This window comes from Pleurodeles waltl, chromosome 10, assembly GCF_031143425.1.
Source record: "Pleurodeles waltl isolate 20211129_DDA chromosome 10, aPleWal1.hap1.20221129, whole genome shotgun sequence".
In the NCBI taxonomy this organism is placed as follows: domain Eukaryota; kingdom Metazoa; phylum Chordata; class Amphibia; order Caudata; family Salamandridae; genus Pleurodeles; species Pleurodeles waltl.
This window is the reverse complement of record NC_090449.1, coordinates 341,330,898-341,356,015: the sequence shown is the minus strand read 5'-3', so window position 1 is coordinate 341,356,015 and position 25,118 is coordinate 341,330,898. Positions and strand designations below refer to the sequence as shown.

General features: G+C 45.2%; 1 protein-coding gene across 1 annotated transcript in view; it reads left to right on the top strand.

Annotated features, from left to right (window-relative positions):
* The first annotated feature begins 4,891 nt into the window (after positions 1-4,891).
* Positions 4,892-25,118, top strand: part of CCDC78 (coiled-coil domain containing 78) — a 174,896-nt gene continuing 154,669 nt past the window's right edge. The window contains exon 1 of the mRNA XM_069210558.1: positions 4,892-5,082. Within this exon, the coding sequence (XP_069066659.1) occupies positions 4,997-5,082 (86 nt within the window). The 5' untranslated portion in view covers positions 4,892-4,996. The remainder of the gene's footprint in view (positions 5,083-25,118) is intronic.

Genomic DNA, 25,118 nt, shown 5'->3' with positions numbered 1-25,118 from the left:
CCGGAGTCTACCATCACTTCAACAGATTTTCCACAAATCACAAATTGAGCCTTCAGTCTCTGTTTGTTTGATCTGGGCATTCCTCTTTCTTTAATAGCTAATATTCTTTCCATTCCCATATTCAAATCACAAGTGTTATCATCTCCCTCTTCTTCTGAGAGTGCCCCTATGCTCTTCGTGCTTGAACTACGACACATCCTAGCAAGGTGTCCCTTTAGTCCACATTTTCCTATCTTCCTTTCCTATCTCAAAACACAGTTTTCCCTCAGACGTATGATTATAACTTCCACACTTAGTACATCTCTTATTCTCCACCTCCTATGCAGATTTATTATTGGAGTGCTTAGCTTTTAACGTAAAAGTATCATGTTGCTTGCATATAGCTGCTACATCATCTTTTGTTTCTTTCTTTTCCATTGCTTTCATGCAATATGCAGACTCTTCTACGACTTTTGCTATTTGAACAGCGTCCTTTAGCGTAGGATTTTTTGCTGCCCATAACCTCTCTTGCATTTTCCTGCTCCTACACTGAACAATTAATTGATCCCATCTGGCCAAATTGCCATTTGACAGCTAATTCTCTCACACTTGAAATGCAATCGTCAATAGATTCTCCTTCTCTTTGGGGTTGAGTATAAAGTTTGTGTTGTCTCTCATAACTACATTTTGAGTTCTTGCAAATCTTAGTTCTAACTTTTTCCGGGCATCTATATATACATCTGTATTTGCTTCTTTGCCCTGCACCGGTAGGTCTGGTAAGTATTTATAAATGTGTTGTCCTTCTATTCCCAAGGCATTTAATAATATAGATTTTTTTCTACTTGGACAAAACCTTTGACCATCCAAAGCTTCTAAATAATTGCCAAACATATCCAGCCATTCCTTCCATTCTATTGCTGGCTCTCCTGGTAATGACCAGAACAGAGGAGGTGCTGTATTTGTAGGAATATCCATTTTATGTGCACTTAGTATATTAGAAAAACATAAAATACAAAATATATTTGTATATATTGGCCACACTCGTTTAATCCAAAGTCTGTTAATATTTTCTTTTTTTAAAAAAAATATATAGTTCACGAGGTAGTACTTCCTCACTTTCACCATCCCAAAATATATATATATCACAAGGTAGTCCTTCCTCACTTTCACCATGCAAGGTACTTTCCTCTAATGTTCACTCTGGTTCCTCCTAGATCCGTCCTTATTAAACAGCTGACAGAGAAACCAGTAACATGTGCTCCCAAAGTAAGTGGATGTCCAAAATACGTTGATAATAATTGTTTGTAGCACATTGCAGAATAATTATCACAGTACAATGTTATCGCGTAGCTCGTCTGAAAAGTTATTAGGCGCGCCGCTTTGCAAATGGCATAAGTCGCCGATAAATCGCTTCTGACAGACTCCGTTAGTACCTGGAGGCGATTTTCACTGAAATGTCATCAACGACAAGCAGTGCCGATTTCAGGAAACTATGGCGTTTACACTTGTAAACGTGCATGACTCCGTCTCACTGAAGCCTTGCCACACAGTACCAGCTGGCAACTTGTTGCCATAAATTATTGTAATCAAGGATCTGGGCAAGTTTCAGGATCAATTTTAGGCATTTATTCAGGGCAAGTTTCAGCGTGACTCCCTCCTGCCAGCTTCCCGTACCTGTCGTCCTCTTCCTACTTCTTCCAAACACTCCCCAGTTGATTGAATATTTATATGTTTAAGGTTTGATTGAAAAAAAACATAGCCACCCTTGACCTGTGTGCAATGTGAGACCACATATCTGAGGCAAAAGAACGTAGAAGATGCCAAGAGTCGCTCATGCGCTATATTACAACACATGTCTTTTCTGGTCTGCGGAACCAGGGGTAGAACTTTGAGGTCCCATGCCAGCTGCTGGATGAAAATGATACTTGAAGTGTTGGGGTGTCCAATGAAGCAGGATTGCGGTCTTGATACCCTATTGGGGGCCTAATAGAGGGGGTAGGGGGATTTGGGCAAATTCACTGTCAGGCCAGATGCCTCAGTATAGACCTGTAATATAGCTAAATGTTGCGGGACAGAGGTTTTGGGCTCACTCACATAAATCAAAAGGCCATCCAGATATAGTGATACTCTATCCATTTGTCCATCGGGCCTTAGGAACCGCTAAATTGTGCATCCTGCCTAATCCATTCTTCCAAGGATACTATGGCGAGCACAAACAGGAGAGGTGATAGGGGGCAGTCCTGTCTCATGTCCCGCTCAGCAGGAATGACCTGGGAAGTCTCCCTGTTTATGTGAACCCCTGCCCAATGTCTGGAATAAAGCGCCTGGACCCAGTGACAGAAGACAGGAACAAAGTTAATGCGTTCAAATAAGTGGAACGTAGACTGCCAGTGGATGGAGTCAATAGACCTCTCAGAATCGATTGATGTGAGGGCCCTTTTGTTCTGTGCCATCAAAGTACAAGGCAATCATGTTATTCAGTCGTCAAATGCCGTGGTGAGTGCTGAGCCCCAGCATGAACTGTTTTAGTCAAGATGTTTAAAGGAAGTAATTGCCGTCACCAGCCAGTATGCCTGCACCTTGGCAGGATGCTGGACTCCATATTAAGTATGAAGATAGGTCTATAGGAACCACGCTCATTTGGAGGCTTCAGAGGCTTCTGTGGTTTCAGGATTACACAGATCGTGGCCCGTTCATATCATATGGGAGTTCTCCTGCTCCCAGCGCATCCTCGTACATCGCAAGAAAAGGAGAGGTCAATATGAGAAGTACTTCCTGTATAATTCAAGTAGAATGCTGTTCTGGTTGGCATTTTTCCCGTAGGGTGCACCTGGATAGTTTCCAGAATCTCCTTGGCAGTAACGGGTTCTTTTAGGCCTCTTCTATCTGTGGGCGAGAGTTTGGGGACAATCAGATCCTCTATTATCTGATTATCTCACTTGGCTTCATACACAGAGCGGCCAGCATAAAGTCGTCTAAAGTACAGAGCAAATTCCTGGGATATGAAATGGGGGCCGACACCCCACATTCCTTGGTTAAACTGGGCACCAGGTGAAGGGCCAAATCCCTATCTGCCAGCCAGTGTAAGAGTTTGCTGACCTTGTCCCCCACCTCATACAACACACCCTATGTGGTGAGGTGTGCCAGGGATGCCTTATCTAGTTATTTCTGCCTACATGTTAGCCTCTTTATCTCTATCTTGCCTTGCTTGATCGGTTAGGTGGACTGCGAGGGCCTCCGCTGAGTGCAACTTGTGCTACAAAATAGCGATCTCCTTGTATCTATGGGTCTGGGCAGCAGCCTGGTAAAACACTATCTGCCCACCCAGGACCGCCTTCAGGCCTCCCACAATACAATGGTGAGTCAGCCAAGATGTCACTGAGTACATTGTGTGACATCACTTTTTTAGAATGGTCACACAATATGTAGGGTGTACCATTCGCTCTTTTATCCTAGTTCTGCCATGTATACAGTTGGTCATCCTTTCTGCTGCCAGATTTGACTTTGTGAAGAGGGACCACCTCTTTATTCTGTTCCTACTGTGCACATAGTGTCACATGCTCTGCACTTTGTGGGCTAATACCCTTCTGTGTTGTTAGTCATTTATAATGTCATCTCTAACCTCAGCCTCATTGCAGGGCCATACCTCACCCCTTCTTTTGACTTGGTCCCACTGCTGGGATCTTGTGTTATCCTATCGCTTGTTTTGATCTTCCCACATGTACTACTAGTCACAGATTACACTTATCTTAACTGTTGCTGGAAAGAAACATCAGTGTCCTGGATCATACAATGGTCTTCTCTTTTTTGCTATCTCTTCCTACTTCTTCCAAACACACCCCAGTTGATTGAATATTTATATGTTTAAGGTTTGATTGAAAAAAAACATAGCCACCCTTGACCTGTGTGCAATGTGAGACCAAATACACCTTAGTAATGTTTCATCATTCCGACATTGCTCATCAAAATGTGTCAGAGGATTCCCAGGAAGAATTTTTCATAATCACCACTCAAAATCTATTCAGAATGTGTTAATTCTTAGCCATTGACCTTGACTTAAATGGATTTTAGGGCCTGTCATTTGTAAAACACAGGATTTACGACTCCAACCCCTTTTTAAAAGATATTTTGCCCTTTTAGGACTCGTAAACGGGCCGTTGACGCCCATTAGAAGTTGCAAATAGGACAATTGAATATTATTGTATCAGTGATTTGTAAACGCAATTGTGATTGCAAACCAATGATCAATTACCAACCTCTGCATTGCAGTGGTAAGTGATTCCCAAAGGGGAACCTATCCCTGTAGAACTAGTTTACCTGTGGGAACCTTGTCGGCAGTCTCAATGACATCAGGAAGTGGTCCAAGGAACCACGGCTTCCTGCTTCAGTTGAGTTCACAATTAGGAAACATTTATGTTAAGAGCAGCACATTTTCTTATTTGGAAATGCAAATGCAGGGATGGAGGTCTGCTTTCCTCTGCATGCCTCTGTCCCTGCGTTTGCAGGCAATCACTATACATTCATTTTGCAGGTCATTATGCGACTCGCTGCACAATTAACTGTCTGTGATGCGACCTATAAGTATATGAGGCACCTTGTAAATTGCATTCCCATTTGCAAATCGATTGGTTTGAAAATTGCAGATCCTTTGTTTGTGAATGCAAATATTATATCAGACTCTTCATCACTTAAACCCTTAACTGGGCATCATTTTGAACTTCATTATTGGCTCTTAATAAAACCTGTACCTAGAAACCTTACACAATCACCAAAACAAATCAAAAGTCAAAAGGACTTGGACACTTGTACTTTTAACATCTTTCACCTCCTTTGCCCTCCACTCTATCGATCTTGAAGTTTCTTCACTGCCTTTTTAAGGCTCTCACTTACTCTGTTGTGTTCACAGCACCTTCAAAATAATCCTCATCCTAGCCACTCCTGGTTGAAGGTAGTGGAGCTGCCTGGTATTGAGAACCTCACAGAAGATACAGTATGGCTGAGGTACAGAGAGCGGCCCATGCTGAACAAGTCTTTACTGGCTTTCTACCGTGTCGTGAATGAGCTGGCTGGTTCACCCTACTCCGACCGAGTTATCAGCTACAGGTATGTGTCACTAGTATGGTAGTTGTTCTTCCAAGGTGCAACTGGTGAAAATAGTGTTAATGAGACACAAGTCAAAGAAAATCTGCTGGGCATGACATTCAAAGTCCTAAAGGGTTTATTAAAAAGTATAGATTAATTATTAGCAAATCACAGATTCAGCTGACCATGGGGTCCTCCAACATACCACATGTAATTGAGCTCAATAAGCAAAAGAAATTCACAAATTCATAGCATTTTGTGTGCAGGCCTTAAATAAAGGGAATACAAAGGTGCCTGGGTCTGGGTCTGAGATCATGAGAAAGGAAAAGTCGACCTTCAGCTGAATAAACAAATTAAGAGTTTCTCTTCTCAAAGATAGGTAGAGGGAGAGAAACTCGAACTTTCATTGATGAACAACTCCTTTTGGCATTGTTAGCATTAACACAAAATCATAGCTGTAGCTAAAACAGTAATTTGTATTTCACACACACCTGTGTCTATGACAATAATGGTTGTGTTTAAAATCTGAATGTACTGAATATGACACATTAAGAGCCAAACCATGTCAAACGTTTGAGTGCTGGCATCTGAAAGTTCAGCTAACCATTTTAATAGGTGTCTCTGGGTGTTTCTGCTTTCCTTACACTGTTACCACGGTGTGTATGAGAGCGTAAAATTAGCCATACCTTGTGTGGAGGCATCTTCATAATTTAACCTTTCTAAGGAGATCGACGCCCCACACAGTCCTCCTTCTTCTACTGTCTATCAGATCAGGAACTGCTAATATAGCCAATAGGAAAATGTTAAAAGTTCAAAACTAACAAATGGGGCAAACGATTCACCCCTATGATTGGATGTGATGGAAAGAGATTGAAATCCCTTTTAACACAGAAGTCAAAGGTAGTTATGGGTAGTGCCTTGTGCACATTGTTCTTGGATGAATATTGCAGATTGTTACAAAAGCCTTTAGAGAGACCGTGTTTCACAGGAATCATTTTAGTTTCTGTTAACAAGTGAACTTATTTAACCAGATCATGCAGTTCCTTTTCCGGGTAAGTTGGAGAGGTGGTTAACTAGGTAGTAGATGCCATTCCATCAGCATTTTCAACAAGGACATCGTAGTTGTCATATTTTATCACTCATGTTACACCATGAAAGCTTGAGTATCAGAAATTGGAAGGCAACCATAAGTATGATGTCCAGACAAATCCCGAGAAGACAAGTATTTTCCTACATTGTCTATAGGCAGTTATCAACTCAGATAGGAGATGGGATACCCATTGAGCCAGGTCACAATGTGTCCTTTACGAAAGGACTCCAACAAGTCTTAGCAACTGTTGTGATCCGGTAGAAATCCAAAAATGACTATTCTTTAGTTTTCATTGCCTGATTTAGGCAACAGTCCCTAGGCGCCTAATCCAAAGTCAAACCCACAAAGACCTTAAACTGTCAAAAAAATGTAATTGCTTACTTTGCAGGTGCTGGCATCCTTGAAGAGGTTGCAACAACATATTTTGTCTTTGGCCAATTTCCTCAGTGGGAAACAGTCTACCAGGGAAGTTGGGCATTTTGTCTGTAGGCCTTTCATGTATGAGAACCAATTTCCTTAGTTTCTTTTGGGCATCATCCCAAACATTTTTACAGCCATCTTCTTCTCTCTAGTCTTTGTGGAGGTGGATGCCCTTAAATTTTAAAATGGTAATAGAGGGCATGCCTGTTCAAATTGGTAGATTTTTGACAAACCTTAAGCTTGCATTCACATTTTTCATTATGTAAATATTGTTTATAAACTCCGGGGTGGTAAATCAAATCTGTATATGTTATTAATAAAATCCTTGGGTGGTAAAGGTAATCTGAACATTAAAATATATATGAAACCTGGGTAGGAAAGGTAATCTGAACTTGAAAATACTGCTAATGAAACTTCAGGTGGTAGAGGTAATGCAAATATTTAAATATTATTAATGAAACTTGGGTCGGAAAGGTAGTCTGAACTTGAAAATATTGTTAAAGAAACCAGGGGGGGTAAAGGTAAGCAGAATTTGTAAATATTATTCATGAAACCTCGGCCAGTGGTGGTGATCTGAACTCGTAACATTAATTATGATACCTGAAATTGTAAATGTAATTATTGAAATCTGTACTCTAACCTGTAACTATTATTACTGAAACTATGACTGGTTAACTAAATCTGAACTTGTAAATATTATTAATGAAGTCTAAGTTTGTAAAGGCAATCTGTATGATGTCCATTTTTTCATAATAACTCCTGAACCTTTTGTTTGCTGCAGCTTCTCTTTGTATTCCTGGAAGAATGAAGTGAGACAGAAAAGGGTTAGCCAGAACTTCACAGTCTTGTCATGCACAAATCTTTCTTTGTTCAGGTTTTTCAGAATACGTTTTTTGCAGGCTTGTGTTCTCAAACAGTTTAGGCACACATTTTAATATAGAAGCACAGATATTCTCAGCACAATTAAGTGACTTAGATACATTCATATTAGTCTGAAATAAAAATAGTATTTGCTTACTGGCTTTAGAATGGCAGACCACTGGAATCAAAGCCAAAATGGTAGAGGAAGCCGGTGCAAGGGACAGTACAAGACCTGGTCAGAAACAACCACGGAAGCAAGGATTTACACATTACAAATTCAAACCCAAATGACGACGCAAAACAGAATCATTAACCCTTTCGACTGCTAGCTCCCTAAGTGTTGAAATATAAAATAAAACTAATATTGAAAATTAGTAGAAAAAAAAGCTATTTGTGACAACATTTTCATTTGTAATTTCACACCATGATGGCAGATTTACAAAAGCAATGTATACGATTAGATCTGCTTGACACTTCTGGTTACAGGGAAATATAGGGTTTGTGGGTTTCTCAAAAACTCGAAGTAACCAGAGCCAGTAAATGAGCTGCACCTTGAAGTGGGTTTTCATTGTATACCGGGAATAAAGCAATTAATTTGGTAAAATATAAAGAGTGTAAAATAGGTACCAAGCAAACCTATGTATTTCCGAATTGGGAGCAAGATATGGAGTTTAGATGCAATGGTTGTTTGCACAACTCTGAATGTGTGGGTACCCATACTAGCATGTGAATTACAGGGCATTTCTCAAAATGTCTGCTTCCTTACACACTGCCTTACTTTTGGAAGGCACAAATGTGAAATACAATTGTTAATAACACTTCCCTAGAAGAGTAGAAAAATACTTTATTTGCTGAGGAGCAACCATCAAAGTAAAACACATTTCAATATATAAAACACAAAGCAAAAACAAGCATTTGCAATGCACTAGGGTCTCGCATTTGTCGGAGTTACAACTGTTCACAGTTGTAAACTCCCAACCCGATATTCCCTGCATTGAAAGAAAAAAACAGCGCCATCGCCCTGTACAGTTCACACAAAGTGCAATTATGATCGTAACTGGCAAAAGTGCAATTAACGAAGCGCCCGACTTCTGCCCAGCGAGATCGCGCTCCGAAAACAGAGAAAAAGTAGTCCACAACCCCAGCGAGCCTCACATGTTTTCCATACTTGGTCGCTGCGCTCGGGGAGTGCTAACCACAGAATAGGCATGACGTATGCGTGCTTCCACTAATCAAAAAAAGCGGATTCTAACAGGGAAGCCAACTTGCCAATGAAAGACACTGACGTGACGTCGACGGGGCTCCGAGCCCTTTTCTAATACCTAAAGCGTCTCGCTAGCGATAATCATGCGCAAGCGCATGCGACGCAGGCTCAACCCTAATAATACAAGTACTATATAAAATCTGCACCGTTGTATAAAAACAAATCTTTCTTCAACACAAAGTATTTGCTAAAAAGTTTTAACCTCTAGAAGCAGGAGATTCTGCCATTTCGCATGCATATTTATATAAAATTTGACATACCCCGATACTTCTGACAATCCAGAAATGTACTTTCTTCTATTTGTCTGCAATCATCAAAAGTGTAACATACTTTGACACAAATATAACTACATCATGAAATGACTAGATACCTTAAAAAGCTACAAGTTAATTTGTATTGTCTATTGATAAATACCAGAGGCGCTTGTACCATATATTCAATAAAAATCTGCTCACTGCAAAGACAATTCCATCTGTCATACTTTAAAATCCTTGAAGCTTGTAAATATAGAGAAATCCCCAGGCTCAGGCAGCTTGGGCAAATCCATTTTCTATGTAGTCCTTTCTACTAAGGACAAAAAAAAGAACATGGGCTTCAGTTTCGCTTGCTTTGCCACATGCAGGACACTCACTCAAGCTTATTTCCCTGTGCCATTTTCTAGTAAGGTTTCTCAAAGGGAACGTATCAACTTTTGGCAAGAGCAGGAGTGATCTTATCAAAAATGGTTCAAAGCTTGGGAAAAGCTTAATTTCCAGGAATTTACATTTCAAGCTCCATGGTCATCAGCCAGAGCATGCTGCTTGTTGCTATATTCCCAAAAGCGTCTCTTAAGCACTGTGAAATCAGCTTTACATAGTAATTCTGTCTCTTCCCAGTGCCTCCCTAGGCCAAATCTATAAAACCAATCATGCACTGACTTCACCCAGGGTATACGTTTGATGTTAACTGTGGTTATCACATCTCTCAGAGAGTCTGTATAATAGTTCAGTTCATTAGTGGACCACAGACGGACCCAAGGGCTTTAAAGCAGCCAGATCAGCTATTCCCCACAGATCAAGATCCAAATACAGTGGCATCAGTGGAGTACTTGCAGGTAATAATAACGGTTTTCTTACAAATGTGTTTTCTGTAGCAGCTAAGCAGCTCATATTGCAGTTGTCCCAGACCTCTGTGCCAAATAAGGTGGTGTTTTGTGCCTTAGCTTGATAGACTGCGAGAACAGGATAGACAGATTGACAGTTAGTATTCTTATAGACCCGATAATGGCATTATATCTATGTTTCATGGTAAGCAAAGACTTTATTATCTGAGGCAGCCATGTAAGGTCGCTAGTTAATTTGACCCCTAGGTAGTCAAAAGGGTTAACCCTTTCTAGCATTTCACCACCCACTCGAATTGGCATGTTCCGAGCTCCACTCTGACCAAAGATCATATATTTGGTTTCCTCTGCATTCAGCTCCAATCCTTCAGACACACAAAAATTCATAAATTTATCAATGAACACTTGCAGCCCCAGTGGTGTTTCAGATGTAAGTAGGGAGTCATCACAAAAAGGAAGATAGGAATTCTTGCATTATTATAGGTAGGGGAATCATTATTACAGTTGAGTTCCTTCACCACATTGTTCATATATAGTGTAAATAATGTTGGAGCAAGCATACAACCTTGGCGCACACCATGCCTAATAGTGATCTTATCAGTTAATTCTCCCTCACTACCCCATCGCACTTGGGCATAAATCTTTGAGTGGAGGTTTATTATCATTTCCAGCAAATTTGAGTGGATTCCCATGCTTAATAACACTTGCCACAAAACGTTTCTTGGGATTAGGTCAAATGCGGCCTTGAGATCTACAAAGGCTACATAGAGCCTTTGCTTCACTAATAAAAGATATTTCCAGTAGAGTCCAACTGGCCTAAGGACCTGATCCTAGTCTTTGGTCGAAAACCCGCCTGTAAGGGGGCCAAAATGTTCTCCTCCTCCACCCACAATAGCAATTTATCCAAGACTTGCCTGGCAAAGATTTTCTAGAGGTTATCAATGAGACTTATGGGTCTGTGAATAGAAGGGCAGGAAACATCCCCTTTTTTATGAATCCTATGATTTCAGACCCTCTCCAGGTCTCAGTTATATGCCCTCCCTTTGAAATGGCATTAGATATCAGGTTTCTATAACTACTCCAGACCCGGGTCTCTGTTTTATAGAGGTCACCAGGAATTTTGTCCGGTCCGGAAGCCTTAGCACTTTTTAGAGCAGTAATTGCCCTGGCTGTGTAGTTTAAGCTAAAAATTACTGAACCCCTCATGTCCCTTCCTGCACAATCAGGCTCCAGTTCATCATAGAATACCTCATCCTTACTGGATTCGTACCCAAATGGGCCCCCAGGGGCATACAAGTTAGAAAAATGAGTCACCCAATTATCGGAATTGGTAACTCCCTGATGTCAGATCTAGTGGCCCCCAGCTTCCAGAATAACAATGCATCTCACCTATCAGCTGCCTTTAATATATCCTTCCAAACCAAATCATCCCACTCTTTTTGCAATAACAAGAGCTCTGTTAAAATCACTGCAGGCTTCAACTATTCCCTCTCTATTTCCCACTTTAATGGCTTTCCTTAGGTGAGTTCTAGCTGCTTTACAGTTCTCATTGAACCATCGACCAGATTTGCTCTTTCCTATATTCTCATGATTTTCCTTGTGGAACAATTCCCTCAGTCCTATAAATAGTTGGTTAAGTACTTCCAAGATAAGAATATCTGCAGGCAGATAATCCACATAATTTAAGAAGTGAGATGCAAAGAGATCATAAATCTTGGAGTACAAGTCTTGGTTAGGCATTAGAGTCAGCCATGAGAGGTGGCGACCATTACTGGCCACGATAGGTTCCGGGGCCATAGTCTTGCAGGTGCTATTTTCCTTCCTTAATGTTTCCCCAGATAGGAACAAGTTCAAAGGATTATGGTCCCTCTCCATGCGATTCTCGACTTTCATATCATCCAGGAGAACCCACAGTCTCACATCTAATAAAATGTAATCAATACCACTAGAATGATTACCTCTTTTAAAAGTACTGGCCCTGCCAGGGGCAGATACTGTGCGACATTACAGCTTCTTAAGCCCCTGCTAACCATCAGTGATACAATCTTAAGAACAGTGGCTGAATAGTTACAACATGGTTAACCCACTGCTGAAGGAATATTCCACATTTTGTCCTCCAGGTTAGTAACCTCACTACAAAGTGGGGAAGGTTCAAGTGAGCTGTTTAAATCGCCTGCTACAATAACTTTTACATCAGGGTGGATAGCTTCTAGTGCCTCTTCCAGAGAAAACAGAGTTGGGGAATCTTTACTTGCAGCTACCTGACATACATAAACATTGATAAAAGCAATGCGGAATCAAGAGGGAAAAGATATAATGATGCCCAAGACATCAGGCGAATTTATCTGCATAACCTTACGGGGGCTAGGTAGATCATTCTTCAATAAAATTAAGAGGCCCCGACTAGCCCTTCCAAATTTCTCTGATGGTTTAGCATCTATACTATGGAAGGTATACCCACTGAGAATTGTTTTTCCGTAGCCCATGTTTCTTGAAACAAGCAAATGTTGCACTTCGCTAGATAAGACAGCCAATCATCATCAATCATATTTTTCTTAATTCCAGCCAGATTCCATGACAACAATCTGAGAAGGTTGTTATGGACAACCATTGTGTTCCTGCTCCTACCTTTTCCAAAATGTAGGACTTCTTCACAAAGTGGAGGCTCTGCCAACCTTCTAGTTTTATGGATGGCAGTGCCACAGGGAGCAGCTTCCTTCATTATAAATAGTCCACACCAATTCCCCAGCCAATAGTATCCCCTAAAAGTAGTAGGTCCTCTTGTACCACATCTGTTTGACTTTCAATATTGACTAATGAGTCAAGGGGGGTATGGCAGTCTCAGTCTCCATCGCAACCATATCCTTGATAATAACGTGGCTTATTCAGTGTAGGCATACCAAAATAGGTATCAGTGCTGTTCCCTAAAGACAGTCAATCTACTTTATCAAGGTCAGGAGGTTCATGGGAAGGTGCAACTAATCCATGATTCAGTGGCTTCTGGTGTATGCCCTCCAAAGCACCCCGCTCGCATCTCTCGCCTATGCTGATTTCTGGAGAGAATAATTTCAGTTTAATAGCTGATGATTGACCCTTGCTGTAATGGCAGGTTCGTAACTCGAAATTTATGAGATTGTCAACCATTGTGCTAGATCCAGCTGTACTAAAATATAATCTTTTGCTATTAGATTAGGCATAAATCTCCTAGCGTAAACAATGTCAGACCTAACTACAGACAAGCAGTTATGTTGCATCCTGAACCTGAAGATGACTTTGTTAATCAATGCTTCACCATCTTCATAGGATCCCTCTGTCAGTTTGGGCAACTGTGTTAAATAGATCAAATTCTTGTGATCTGTAATGTTTTTCTTAAGCAATGGGTAAGCCTTTTCATCTAGAATGTTACCAGTTCTTGAGGAGTGGCGCCTCACACATGCCACCACATTCTGGTTGGGAGACAAATATGAGGGATTCAATTTTACTCTTAGCCAATTCCAAAAATTGGTATTAACATTCTCTAGGGGACTGTTGATGCCCTTGGGAGCCAGTGGGTTAATGTTATCAATAGATCTAGCTCCCATTCTGGCTCTCCCATCAGAACAAGACAGTTGTTTAAATGCAAGTATATTGTTAATTGCCACAGGGCCTGACCCGGGGCGATATCAGCACCTTTATTGGGAACTCTAGGTTTTTGACTACATGCAAGGGCTTTTTGTCCTCTGTCTGGAATTTCTCATGGTTAGTTGAGCTTCTCTTCGGGTGTCGTTACTTTGCCATTACCCTCCTTAAATTTGCCCATACACTTACAGCTACATTCTTCAAATTTTGCTGCAAGATTGTCCAACTTGCTATCCAAAGCAGCAGCTAATATTTTTAGTTCATCCAGTTTAAGATGTAATACTTAAGGATCGACTGTGTATTCCTCTGAAATTAGTCCTTCTTTAGTTTTACTGTGAGGGTCAAGGCAGTCTTTCGCAATAAAAACTTCTATAGTGGCTAAGGGGGCAAACCTGTTTGAGCAGAGTACATTCTTATTGATTGTTACTGTTGGTGAAAGAGGTTGCCTGGGTGGAGCTAAATCAACATCATTGGGGGCCCTGTAGCTTTAGCAGAAGCAGCAAGGTGTAGGGCAATGGTAAGTGGCAAAACTTCAATATCCACTGGAGCGGGCGTCAGTGCCTTTCTGGGTCTCTTAAAAATATCAGAAACTTTGCTTTGTGCCCCATTATTTTCCTCTTTGGTTAGCTTGCTGTTTAACAATAGTTCTACCTCCTCAATGAGATTGTCAGTGTCAGAGAGTGTGCTGACATTAGCACTTGATGATGGACACTTGCTGGCTGCAGCAATGGCTTTCTTGATTTCTTAGCGCTGCTTGCTGGTATCGCACTGTCTCCCGCTTTGCGCTTCCCCATTTCCCCTATACGGCTGTAGCCTAGCAGTCTGTCGGCTGTTATAGTTTTACTTACTTGTAGACCACGGGGCTAGTTGAAAGTCCAGGACCTGAAGCAAGATGGAAATAAAGAGGACCCAGCCCAGCCTCTGCCACTCGATGATGGGCGAAGACGGGCCAGGTCTTGGGCAAGGTACATGCCCCGGCACGGTCCGTGCCACGGGTGGAAAATACTGAATTTATGCACCTCCTGGCATGGTAATCGTCAGCGTGGCCCTCCTGTTGCACTGCCAGCTGGTAGTAGTAGGCTGAGTGATTTCAGGCTCCCCCTGGCTTTCACGAACTGCGCGTCCCGCACCATGGGTGGAAAGTACTGTATTTATGTGCCTCCTGGTGTGGGAATCAGCAGCGCAGCCCTTCTGCCGCACTGCCTGATGGTAGTAGTTTGCTGAGTGATTTCAGACTCCTCCCGGCTTTCACGAGCAGTGCGTCCCACACAGTGGGTGGAAAGTACTGATTTTTTTTGCCTCCTGGCACGAGAATCGGCAGTGTGTCACTCCTGTTGTACTGCCAGAGGGTGTTAGTGGGCAGACTGATTTCAGGCTCCTCCCAGCTTTCATGAACAGCATGTCTGCGCAGCAGGTGGAAAGTACTGAATTTACGCTCCTTCTGCCACAGGAATTGGCTGTGCAGCACTCCTGCCTCACTACCAGCTGATAATAGTAGGCTGAGTGATTTCAGGCTCCCCCGGCTTTCATGAACAGCACGTCCAGAGTGGAAAGTACCGAATGTATGTGCCTCCTGGCACGGGAATCAGCAGCTTGGCCCTCCAGCTGCACTGCCAACTAGTAGTAGTGGTAGGCTGACTGATTTCAGGCTCCCCCGGCTTTCATGAACAGCAAACAACGAACACTTCCCCAGTATTGAATCTTTCATAGATTCACATGCTTGAATCTTCCCCATCGTTATGGTGCTAGCCCCGCAGTAGTTAAAAGAAGTAGTACTAAAAAGTACATTGAGGGGGTGTGGCCAAGATGGCAGCGTGCTAGGACGCGTTTGTCCAAGCTCCGCCGCCCTGCCCTCTGGATAGCCACCTGGTCTGCTAAGGGGGTCGCATTGAGGACCCCAGAGGCTCCGGACGCCGCCGTGGACCGCGTACTGCCCCCTGAGGGTTCCGGGGTGCATCGGGCGGCTTTTGGTCAACGGGAGCCGGCGGAGCACTGAGGCGCGGCCTGGACCGCGGTGCGGCTTGGGCGGCCGCCTACGCCGATGGGAGGATTTTTTCCCTGGCGGCTCGCCTGCCTTAGCGCCTGAGGGCTGAGGGCCGGGGAGGCTCGGTTCCCTCTTCTATTTTTGGCATTTCTGGCATTTTGGTGCCCTCGTCCTGTCAGGGCGGCGCAAAGGGCCTGGGCCCAAGGACTTTGGATTTGTGGGCGCGGAGGGGTCCCCTTCTGTGCCAGTGCTGCCTGAGGCTAGAAGCTGTTTCCTCCATTCTGACGTGCCTTGCAGCAGGAGGAAGAGAGGCCCGAGATCCCGGTCAAGGACGGGGGAGGCCATCGCTTCGCCAAGGAGGTACCCTGCACCCCCCCATGACAGCAAGTAAGTGTGGGCCCAGGTAGTCACTGCGACTTGGAACGTCGCAGCGGAGGATAACTGGGTGCTGGACTCGAGTAGTGGCCCGATCAGGTGACGCCCCCATGTTTGCCAGGGAGGGCGGGCTTGGCATACGAAGGCAGAGGATTTAAAGTTCACGTGCAGCAGGAGGTGCTTTCTGGGCGCGGGTCCCAGACATAGAAGTTACCGTGCAACCCCAAGCCCGCTGCTACTGGTGGAGGTGTCGTGGATACGTGGGCAGCTGATCCGGCGACCTGTGCCTGGGCCTGTGAAACATGGCGGCGGCTAAGTCTAAGCGAGAGCGGTCAGTAAAAGACATGCTGGCCGGTGCCCGTGAGTGGCATGGCCGAAGACTCACCGGCGACAAGACCGAAGGTTTTTTTTACTTCCCTTTTTGACTCACTCCGTAGCGATATACAGGACTTGCGACGGGACATATCCCAGGAGGTGAAGGAGTTGAGAGGAGAGGTGACCTCCTTAGGAGAGCGGGTCTCGCAACTGGAGGATGGTGAGATTCCTCGTGGTGAAGAACTAGCGGGCCTGCAGCAGGAGGTTGACCGACTCCGAGAGCAGCAAGACCATCTCCAGCTAGCAGTCGAGGATCTGGAAAATCGCTTGAGGAGACAAAACATCCGCATCAGGGGGGCCCCGGTGGGGGCGGAGAAGGAGGACATCGGGGACTATGTGAAGGGCCTATTTCGTTCTCTGCTTGGCCCGGATGAGACGCAGGAGATAGCCCTGGATAGAGTGCACCGAGTTAGCCGTGGTGGCGGCCCTGGGGACCGCCCCCCGGACATCCTGGCCCGCCTTCACGACTTTGTCCTCAAAGAACGGATTTTGCAGCGAGCCCGCACTCTTCAAAGGTACTCTTTAGAGGACATGAACTTCAACTATTCCATGACCTTTCTGTGCGTACGTTGCAAAGGAGGAGAGAATTCAGACCGATCCTAGAACACCTGCGGGCGCACAACGTTTCTTATTTTTGGGGTCATCCATTCCGCCTGGTCTTTTGCTGGGAGGAGCAGCTCCGGCAGGTGACATCCATTGTGGAGGCGGTCCGGATCCTGGGATTGGAGGATGAATCCCAGGTGTCGAGTGAGGGATTGGCCTTATCGGGGGGGGCCACTTCCGTTGGCGACGAAAGGAGAAGAGGTGGAAGCTGTGGCATCCGTCTGCCACGGAGCTGAGATCGGAGAGGGAATCTGCTCTGAGTAGTGTGGCAGCTGGAACTTCGGCGTAGAGAAGAGTGCTCGGAGGTGTCCTGATTGGTGGTTGACCTTGCTGTGAACGGCATGTCGGCCGTTGGCGGGGGGGGGTCGAGGCAGCGGGGGTGAAGGACGTGGATTACCACACATGGCTGGTTCTACTGCCCTCTGGAAACTTTTCCTCGTGAGGAAGGATGAGCGAGGACTCCTATGTTTTGTGCACCTGTTGTGCGTAATGGTTGATTGTTGTTGGGTTTCCCGGCGGGATTGGCATTTAAATGGAGATTCTCCCAGGGCTTGTGGTTACAGGTGGGGTAGATCTGGCACGGGGACTTTCTTCCTGCGCTTTCTCCTCCTCTTTGCTTGTGACTTTTAACTTAGCCTATGCTTATTAAATGTACGAGCTTGAATGTCCGTGGGCTTGATAATCCCACCAAGAGGCTGGCCGTTCTGTCCACCTTAGAGAGGTCAGGCTGTCACATATGTTTGCTTCAGGAGACGCATCTCGTCCCGAAAGACACCTATCGCATGCGCTCTAGGTGGTTCCCTAGGCAGTTTTGGTCCTCGGTAACAACAAAGCACGCGGGGGTGGCGATCCTATAGCCGCGCTCATTCCCGGGTGAGGTAGTGTCCAAACTCAATGAGATACTAGGGAGGCTTCTGGCCATGCGACTGAGATTGGGGGGCTTTTCCTTCACTATTGCTTCTTTGTACGTGCCTAACTCTCAGCAGGAAGCTTTCTTAAAACGAGCCTTGACTCCGCTGTTGCAGTCCCCAGATGGCACTATTCTGGTCGGGGGAGATTTCAACTTGGTGATGGATGGGGGGCTGGACCGTTCAGGCCACAGGTGGGGGCAGACAGGGTCTATAACCGAGGCTGGCCGTCATTGGCTGAGTGAATGTGGCTTGGTGGATGAGTGGCTTAGGGCTCATCCCATGTTAAGAGATTACTCTTTCTATTCGGCAGCGACCAAGACATATGCTCGCCTAGACCTCTTCTTGGCCTCGCAGGAACTTCTATCCCGGATTAGGGACTCTTTGATCGAGCCTCAGACTCTTTCGGACCACGCCCCGGTTACTGTGGTCGTTCCCACGAATACGGAGCGAGTGAGTGTGGCGGGTTGGCAGTTTAGGGACTCAATGCTTCAGACTGTTGTAACAGTGCAAGAGATCCGCAAGGTTATAATAGACTACCTCGACCGGAATGACGATGGGACCACTGGCGAGGCGACGCTGTGGGAGGCACTGAAGGCTGTCGTTAGGGGGGAGGTGATGTCGCTCTCGGCTAGAGATAACAGGGCAAGGAGACTCCTTAGAGCAGATCTGTAACGGCGGGTGGGCGAGCTGGAGCGTTCACATAAACGCACCGGGGCACCGAGAGTTTGGCGCGAGCTTGAGAAAGTAAGGAAACAGCTGAGAGGGCTGGACTGGGACAGGACAGAATATGCAGTGGCGCGCCTCAAACACAAGTATTATGTGGGTAGTAATAAGTGTGGGAAGCTGCTGGCGCACAGGTTGCAAGCACAGCGAACAGCTTCAATGATACAAATGTTTCGCTCCTCCTCGGGGGCCGAAGCACGCACAAGTGACCAAATAGCGGACGCCTTTGCAGAGTTTTATCAGGCTTTATATCAGGATGAGGAGCCCGGTTCTTCTTCACTGGAGGCCTTTCTAGAGGGTGTAGCAATTACGCCTATGCCGGAGGGGGATTCGGCTTCTTTGGAGCATCCTATAGGGGCGGAAGAGGTTATATCAGCAATCTCACGCTTGCAGACCAGGAAATCGCGGGGCCAGACGGCTTTTCTGCACTCTTTTATAACACCTTCTGCCTGGAACTCGTCCCAGTCTTGGTGCGACTTTTTCATTCCTTTCGACGCACGGGGGCCCTCACGTCTAGTATGCTTGATGCCACTATTGTGGTAATTCCGAAGCCGGGAAAGGACCCCAAGGATTGCGCTTCATAAAGGCCGATCTCGCTCCTAAATATCAAGGCAAAACTGTTTACAGGCATATTGGCGCACCGTCTAAACTACTATATGCCAGGCTTGGTTGATCCGGATCAGGCGGAATTCATACCGAGTAGACAGTGTAGCGATAATACCAAACGACTGCTCCATTTATTGGACAAAATGGAACGCTTTAGAAGGGAGGCGCTTTTCCTCTCTATTGACGCTGAAAAGGCGTGCAACACGGTTCATTGGCCATACCTATTTAAGGCGCTAGAGCGTTTCGGGTTGGGCCCTGGGTTCATGGCTTGGATTCGATGTATCTACTGAGCGCCCCGTGTGGCGGTACGGGTTAACGGGACACTCTCTTTGCCATTTTCGGTTCAAAGAGGAACAAGGCAGGGGTGCCCCCTCTCGCCCCTTTTGTTTGCTTTGTATATGGAACCTTTGGCTCAGCGGCTTCGTGATGACCCTCGGATTGCGGGCGTTAAGTTTGGGGGAGATAGGCACCTCATCTCATTCTACGCGGATGATGTGATCCTTACCTTGGCGGAACCCACGACCTAGCTGCGTGCGCTTATGCATGTACTTGAGGAATTTGGGCGGGTCTCGGGTTTCCGAATCAATATGCTAAAGTCGCAGGATATGAGTAGGTTTATCAGCGCTGAACACGAAAAGGATTTGAGGGACCGATTCCCCTTTATATGGTCTTCCTCAAAGCTTCCATACTTGGGGGCTGGAGTTGGGTCCTACAGTTGCCCGTACAGCATCGTTGAATTATATGAAGCTGACGCGGGAGGTACAGCGTGATCTGGAGAGCTGGGGGAGGCTTAAATTGACCTGGTTGGCCGTTAAGATGACCATCTTGCGGCGAGTATTGTATGTATTTCAGGCACTCCCGGTGGAACCCCCGCCGCGAACAATAATAGCCCTTCAGATGGCAGTCCTAAGATTTATATGGGAGGGGAGGGCGGCGAGGCTACCACGAAGACTGATGTATCGCCCTAAGCGGGAGGGGGGACTGGCTGTTCCTTGCCTCCTGAGATACTTTCAGGCCGCACAATTGCGTTTCCCATTGGAATGGAACCACCAGTCCTCTGAGAAGCACTGGTGTTTCATGGACCAGGCGGTGGTGGGCTCACATATTTGGAAGGAGCCCTGGCTAAAGCGCCGTCACAGAGCCCGTGGGTTGTACGTGTCCCCGGTCACGGAGGTGTCGATGCGGGTGTGGGACCGCATGGCCAGACGCTTGGGCCTGACGAACTTTCCGTCCCCAATGACCCCTCTGGTTGCGAATCCTGATTTCGGTCCGGGCCTTCAAGTTGAGGCGCTTCGTCGTTGGCATGCAGGGAGTTGTAAAAGGGTTGGCTGTTTCTTTGATGAACAGGGTGTGATCCCCTTTGACCAGATGAGGGAGACATATGGCTTATCGGAGGCTGACAGGATGATGTACTATCAGATACGACATTGGGCCCTGTTGCCCGCCAATAGATCGTCAATATATAGGCCCTTAACACCATTTGAAAAATGGATTATAACAAAAAAGGATGATAAGCGATTGATCTCCGAGCTTTATGCTCTCCTGCGAGGGGGGGCCCAACCGCCCAAAACTAAGGGTCAGCTGAGATGGGAGAGGGAGCTGGAGAGAGAACTCTCAGAGGAAGAGTGGGAGAGCATCTTTTACAGAACACATCACACTGCTTATAATGCGGCAGGAACAGAGTCAGCTTATAAAGTGGCATCCTACTGGTACTATACTCCGGCAAGGATCCATGCCTGGGATCCTGTTAAGTCAGACCTGTGTTGGAGAGGGTGTGGAATGTCCGGTTCGCGTGTCCATCTCCTATGGCACTGCCCTAAGCTCCATCGGTACTGGGAGAGTATATTAGATACTCTTGACTCGGCTTTCGACACTCATATACCTAGATTTCCTGCGTACATCTTGCTGGGCCTTCCCAATGCGCTTACCTTCCCTTTGAGGTCAATGAAAGGTAGACAGATGGCCTTAGCGTTAAATGTAGCCACACAGCTGTTGTTCAGTATGTGGGGGTCTGATCAGATCCCGACGCTAACACTATGGCTCCATACGCTATGGTTTTTTCTCGCCATGGAAAAGCTTACCCTGTCCTCATTGCAGAATAGTGAAGATTTTAAGGAATTGTGGCAACCATTCTTACAAATACTGTCGACGGAGTTCATGGCACTAACATGTCCCACTTACTTGACGGTTTTGAAGCTGATTTAAGGGTGGAGAAAAGGGTGTACTATGCTTGCTCATATCTGGGGCCGTGACTACGCAGATACAAGTCCTGGGGATGTACGATATTGATGCAATTTTGTATGCCAACAGTGGGGAAACTATGTTTGATGTTTTTATTTATGTTTTTATTTAGTTTTTCCTTGTCTTACTGATTTGCATAGAGCACATTGTATGTTATTGCAGTTGTCTTATCATGTAGTATTGCATATGCATTTTTAATAATTGAAATACAAATAAACAGATTTGATCCATAAAAAGTACATTGAAAGAACATGGAAAAAGTAAGTGACATCATTAACAAATTCACATTGTTTTAATGGAGCCCCTACTCCAGCCCATCAGAGGCTGGGCCCAGGAGTACTTCTCCCCTGCAGAGCCACCATACCTTAGAGTTTTAACCACAAATCGTTTGTTAGGGAGTCTCCATGAGTTCTGCTCAGTTGTTACAGTTAGTGAACTTTTGACCTTCTTTTTTCCTCTCAAGAAATTCTTTGGATTCATCTTTAAGGTGCTGTCAGAAGGATCAAAGGATAGGCTTTTCAGGACATGCTGGTCCGGTGGAAATGCAAGGCTATTTTCTGAGGATCCCAACAAGGAGTGCCTATATTGTGTACACCCTACCTTTGTACCCATGGGTTGTAAGCAATGCAGAACTTTTTCTGCAAAAACTCTTAAGGACAGAGAAGCCAGATTGTTTTATGGCTGCAGAAGAAAATTTCAAGATCTCAATCTGGTTCAGACGAGGAGGAGGGTCCTAGTCGCGCTCTTCAACAGCGAAAACATACAAATGAGGGCTCTGTCACATCCATGAAAGACTCTAAAAGCATAAAGACTGTGGAAAAATCAAAATAAAAAAAAAAAACAGTCTCCATGGACTCCGCTACAAGCTCTGGGCAGAAGAAGTTATCCACCTCATCTTCTGTGTCTGTTACTCCTCAGAAAAAAGCCTTTTCAACGTCAATGTAACAGTCGACTGACCTGTTGTCGAGGACAGCAATGTTGACCAGGACTTGTTCGAAGGCTACTCCTACTCCTACATCTGTTAGAATAGTCACCTCATGGACAAGAACGACTTCATCAACGAGGGGAGCAATGATGACCACTACCTCGTCGACGACAGTGACGACGGCCATCCCACCGACACCAGTTTTCAAGTCACCGTTGACGAGACCCGTGTCCGCGACTTTGACTATTATTAAGAAGATCTCTTAATTGACGAACTAGTTGACTAGCCCGTCGACAACCAGATTTGACATCACCCTGGAGTGTATCCCCACTGCCTCCGGTCCACCTTCTTGACACTGAGGGCCGAGCAGATGAAGGGATTTTTGGCCCTGCATATAACCATTCCCGGGTAAAATGTCAGGATGCAAAGGATGATGAATGTGGTGACACTGACAAGGACACTTCCAATTACTTAGAAAGGGATTATTCATTCACGGCCCGTCATCATCCCATATTTCATCGATCAGACTTTCTTCAAGGGCATTATCCCTAGGAAGAGCCCGAAGAAGAACAGCAAACTGCAGGAAGAGCTACCATAGCAGTGCCCATCTCTCTAGTCACTGTCTTGATCCAATGCTAAATGATTATTATAAGTGCTTTCCCAATTTACGTGTGCCAGTCCCTCTCACTCCGTGACACACGGAGGCACCTGCTGTGGTACCTTTGCCCACAACGCCTATGCAGTTGACACAGAAAAATACAGCTGTACCTCCCACCCTCCCCATCAGGGATGATTATATAGAAAGTGACAAGATGATCAGCCTGGGGAAGCAGAATTATTCCAAGACCCAGGCACACCGGGTTAGGAATGGGATGACCACATAGCTCCATTATCTCCGTCACCTACACCTTCTCCAGCTCTTTCTCCTCCTGCGGATATTGGAGGATTTCATGAAATAATGAAACGTGCTTCGAAGAGATTTGATCTGCCTCCCCCACTCACACAAAAAGAGTGCTTCCTGTACGATTTTAAGTATTCAGCAAGGAAATCTGTTCAACCTATTCCAATTGTGAATTATATATGGGAGGAAGGCCTGAAGTACATACAAAAATCCAGCATCTGTCACTGCTATGGTTTCTCGTAGAGACAAAAAATATAAGGCCCCAGATTCCTCACCAGCATGCTGGATAAGGCATCCATGGCCAGATTCAGTGGTAATACAAGAGGCACAGGTATGCTACAGAAACCCATCTGCCCTTTGTTCCACTCCACTGGGCAAAGAAGGTCGAAGACGCAACAATATTGGCAAACACTTTGAAGTGATGGCAGCCACCTTCATCAGAGCGTCAAATTCCCACTCTACGTCACTATGATCGCCAAATGCGGTCATATCTTGCACCTTTTCTCGACTACCGGCCTAAAGACAAAAAGAAAGAGGCTAAAGATATTCTGCAGGCGGGTGCCAGGGCGTCCTCGGAGATCATTGACACAACAATGGACATATCTTCTATCGCCTTTAGACAGATGGCAGTTGCAGCTTTACTTCACCAACAAGGCTGCTTAAAGGCCACCTCATTTGGCCCCGAGGTACAGGCCAAAATATTGGATATGCCTTTGGATGGGTAGAATTTGTTTGGAAAGCACATGAGTGATGCCCATCAGGCTATTATGGCTGACATGGACACAGCGCATTCCCTAGGAATGCTGCAACAGGAACATTTTCAGTCCTGTGGCGGAAGAGTAAGACGACAATATACACAGAGGCCCTCTTTCCATTCGTACAAATACCAACAGTGTGCACAGCAAGGATATTGACAACAATACACGGGACTACAGCAGCATTACAGAGGTTCAGACACCGCTTATTCTAAGCAACAAGCTTGAAAGAGGCCTTCACTGGGAGGAAAAGTCCAAGATTCGGCAAGACAACAGTGACATTTCTCCTGCAGTAGTCACCTCGTACTACCACAGACAACATTTGGACCACCACCTTTCTGCTTATTTCATTTAATGAGAGACTATTACCAATGACAGATGGGTCTTAGACATCATACGTCAGGTTCACACCCTGGAATTTCTGCAAAAGCCCCCATGTCATCTGCCATGCAAGAGAGCACATCAACACCTCAAAGTCAGGCTTGGCAAACTTATCCATCAAAGTACATTTAGCAGCGATTTCCAGATTGTGCAGAAAGACTGGGGAAAGCTCTGTATGGTCCACTAGACTCGCAAAATAATTCATGAAAGGCCTGTTCCGGGCCTTCCCACTAATCAAACCTCTGGCTACACCCTGGCAGTTGAATATGTATATATAAAGTACGTCTCATGGAAGATGGCCCTTCTAATAGCCCTCACATTGGCCAGGGGGGTTAGCAAGATTCAGGACTTTATAATCTCTGAGCCTTATCTACAATTCAAGGACGATAAAGTTCTATTGAGAACAAGCCCTAAATTAATTCCTACGGTTCCCACCTCTTTTCATTTGAATGAACCTATTTAAGAACCCTTCTTTGGCAGCTCCCCCTCTCTAGATGTCACACGCTGTTTAAAATTCTACATTCACAGGACGAAACCTTTTAGGAAATGTGATCAGCTTTTCATCTCTTTCGCACCTCATAAAAAGGGTTATGCACTTTGAAGAAGCAGCACAGTGCGCTGGGTATCGACAGCTATTGCTTTTTGCCATGTCGAGGCAGGAAGACCACTGTCCGTAAAAGTGACTGCACACTCAACCAGGGAGGTGGCTTCATCCACAGCCTTATTCACAGGAGTGTTGCCCCCAGATATCTGCAGGACAGCAACATGGTTGAATGCCCATACTTTCACAAAGGAATACTATTAGTATTCAGCATGGAAAGCAGATGCGGCTGTTGGACAGGCAGTCTTACGTTACCTTTTTTATTGAGGTACACATTATCTTTTAGTTTGTATTATTGTTCATATGTTCTAAGTTGTGACGTAA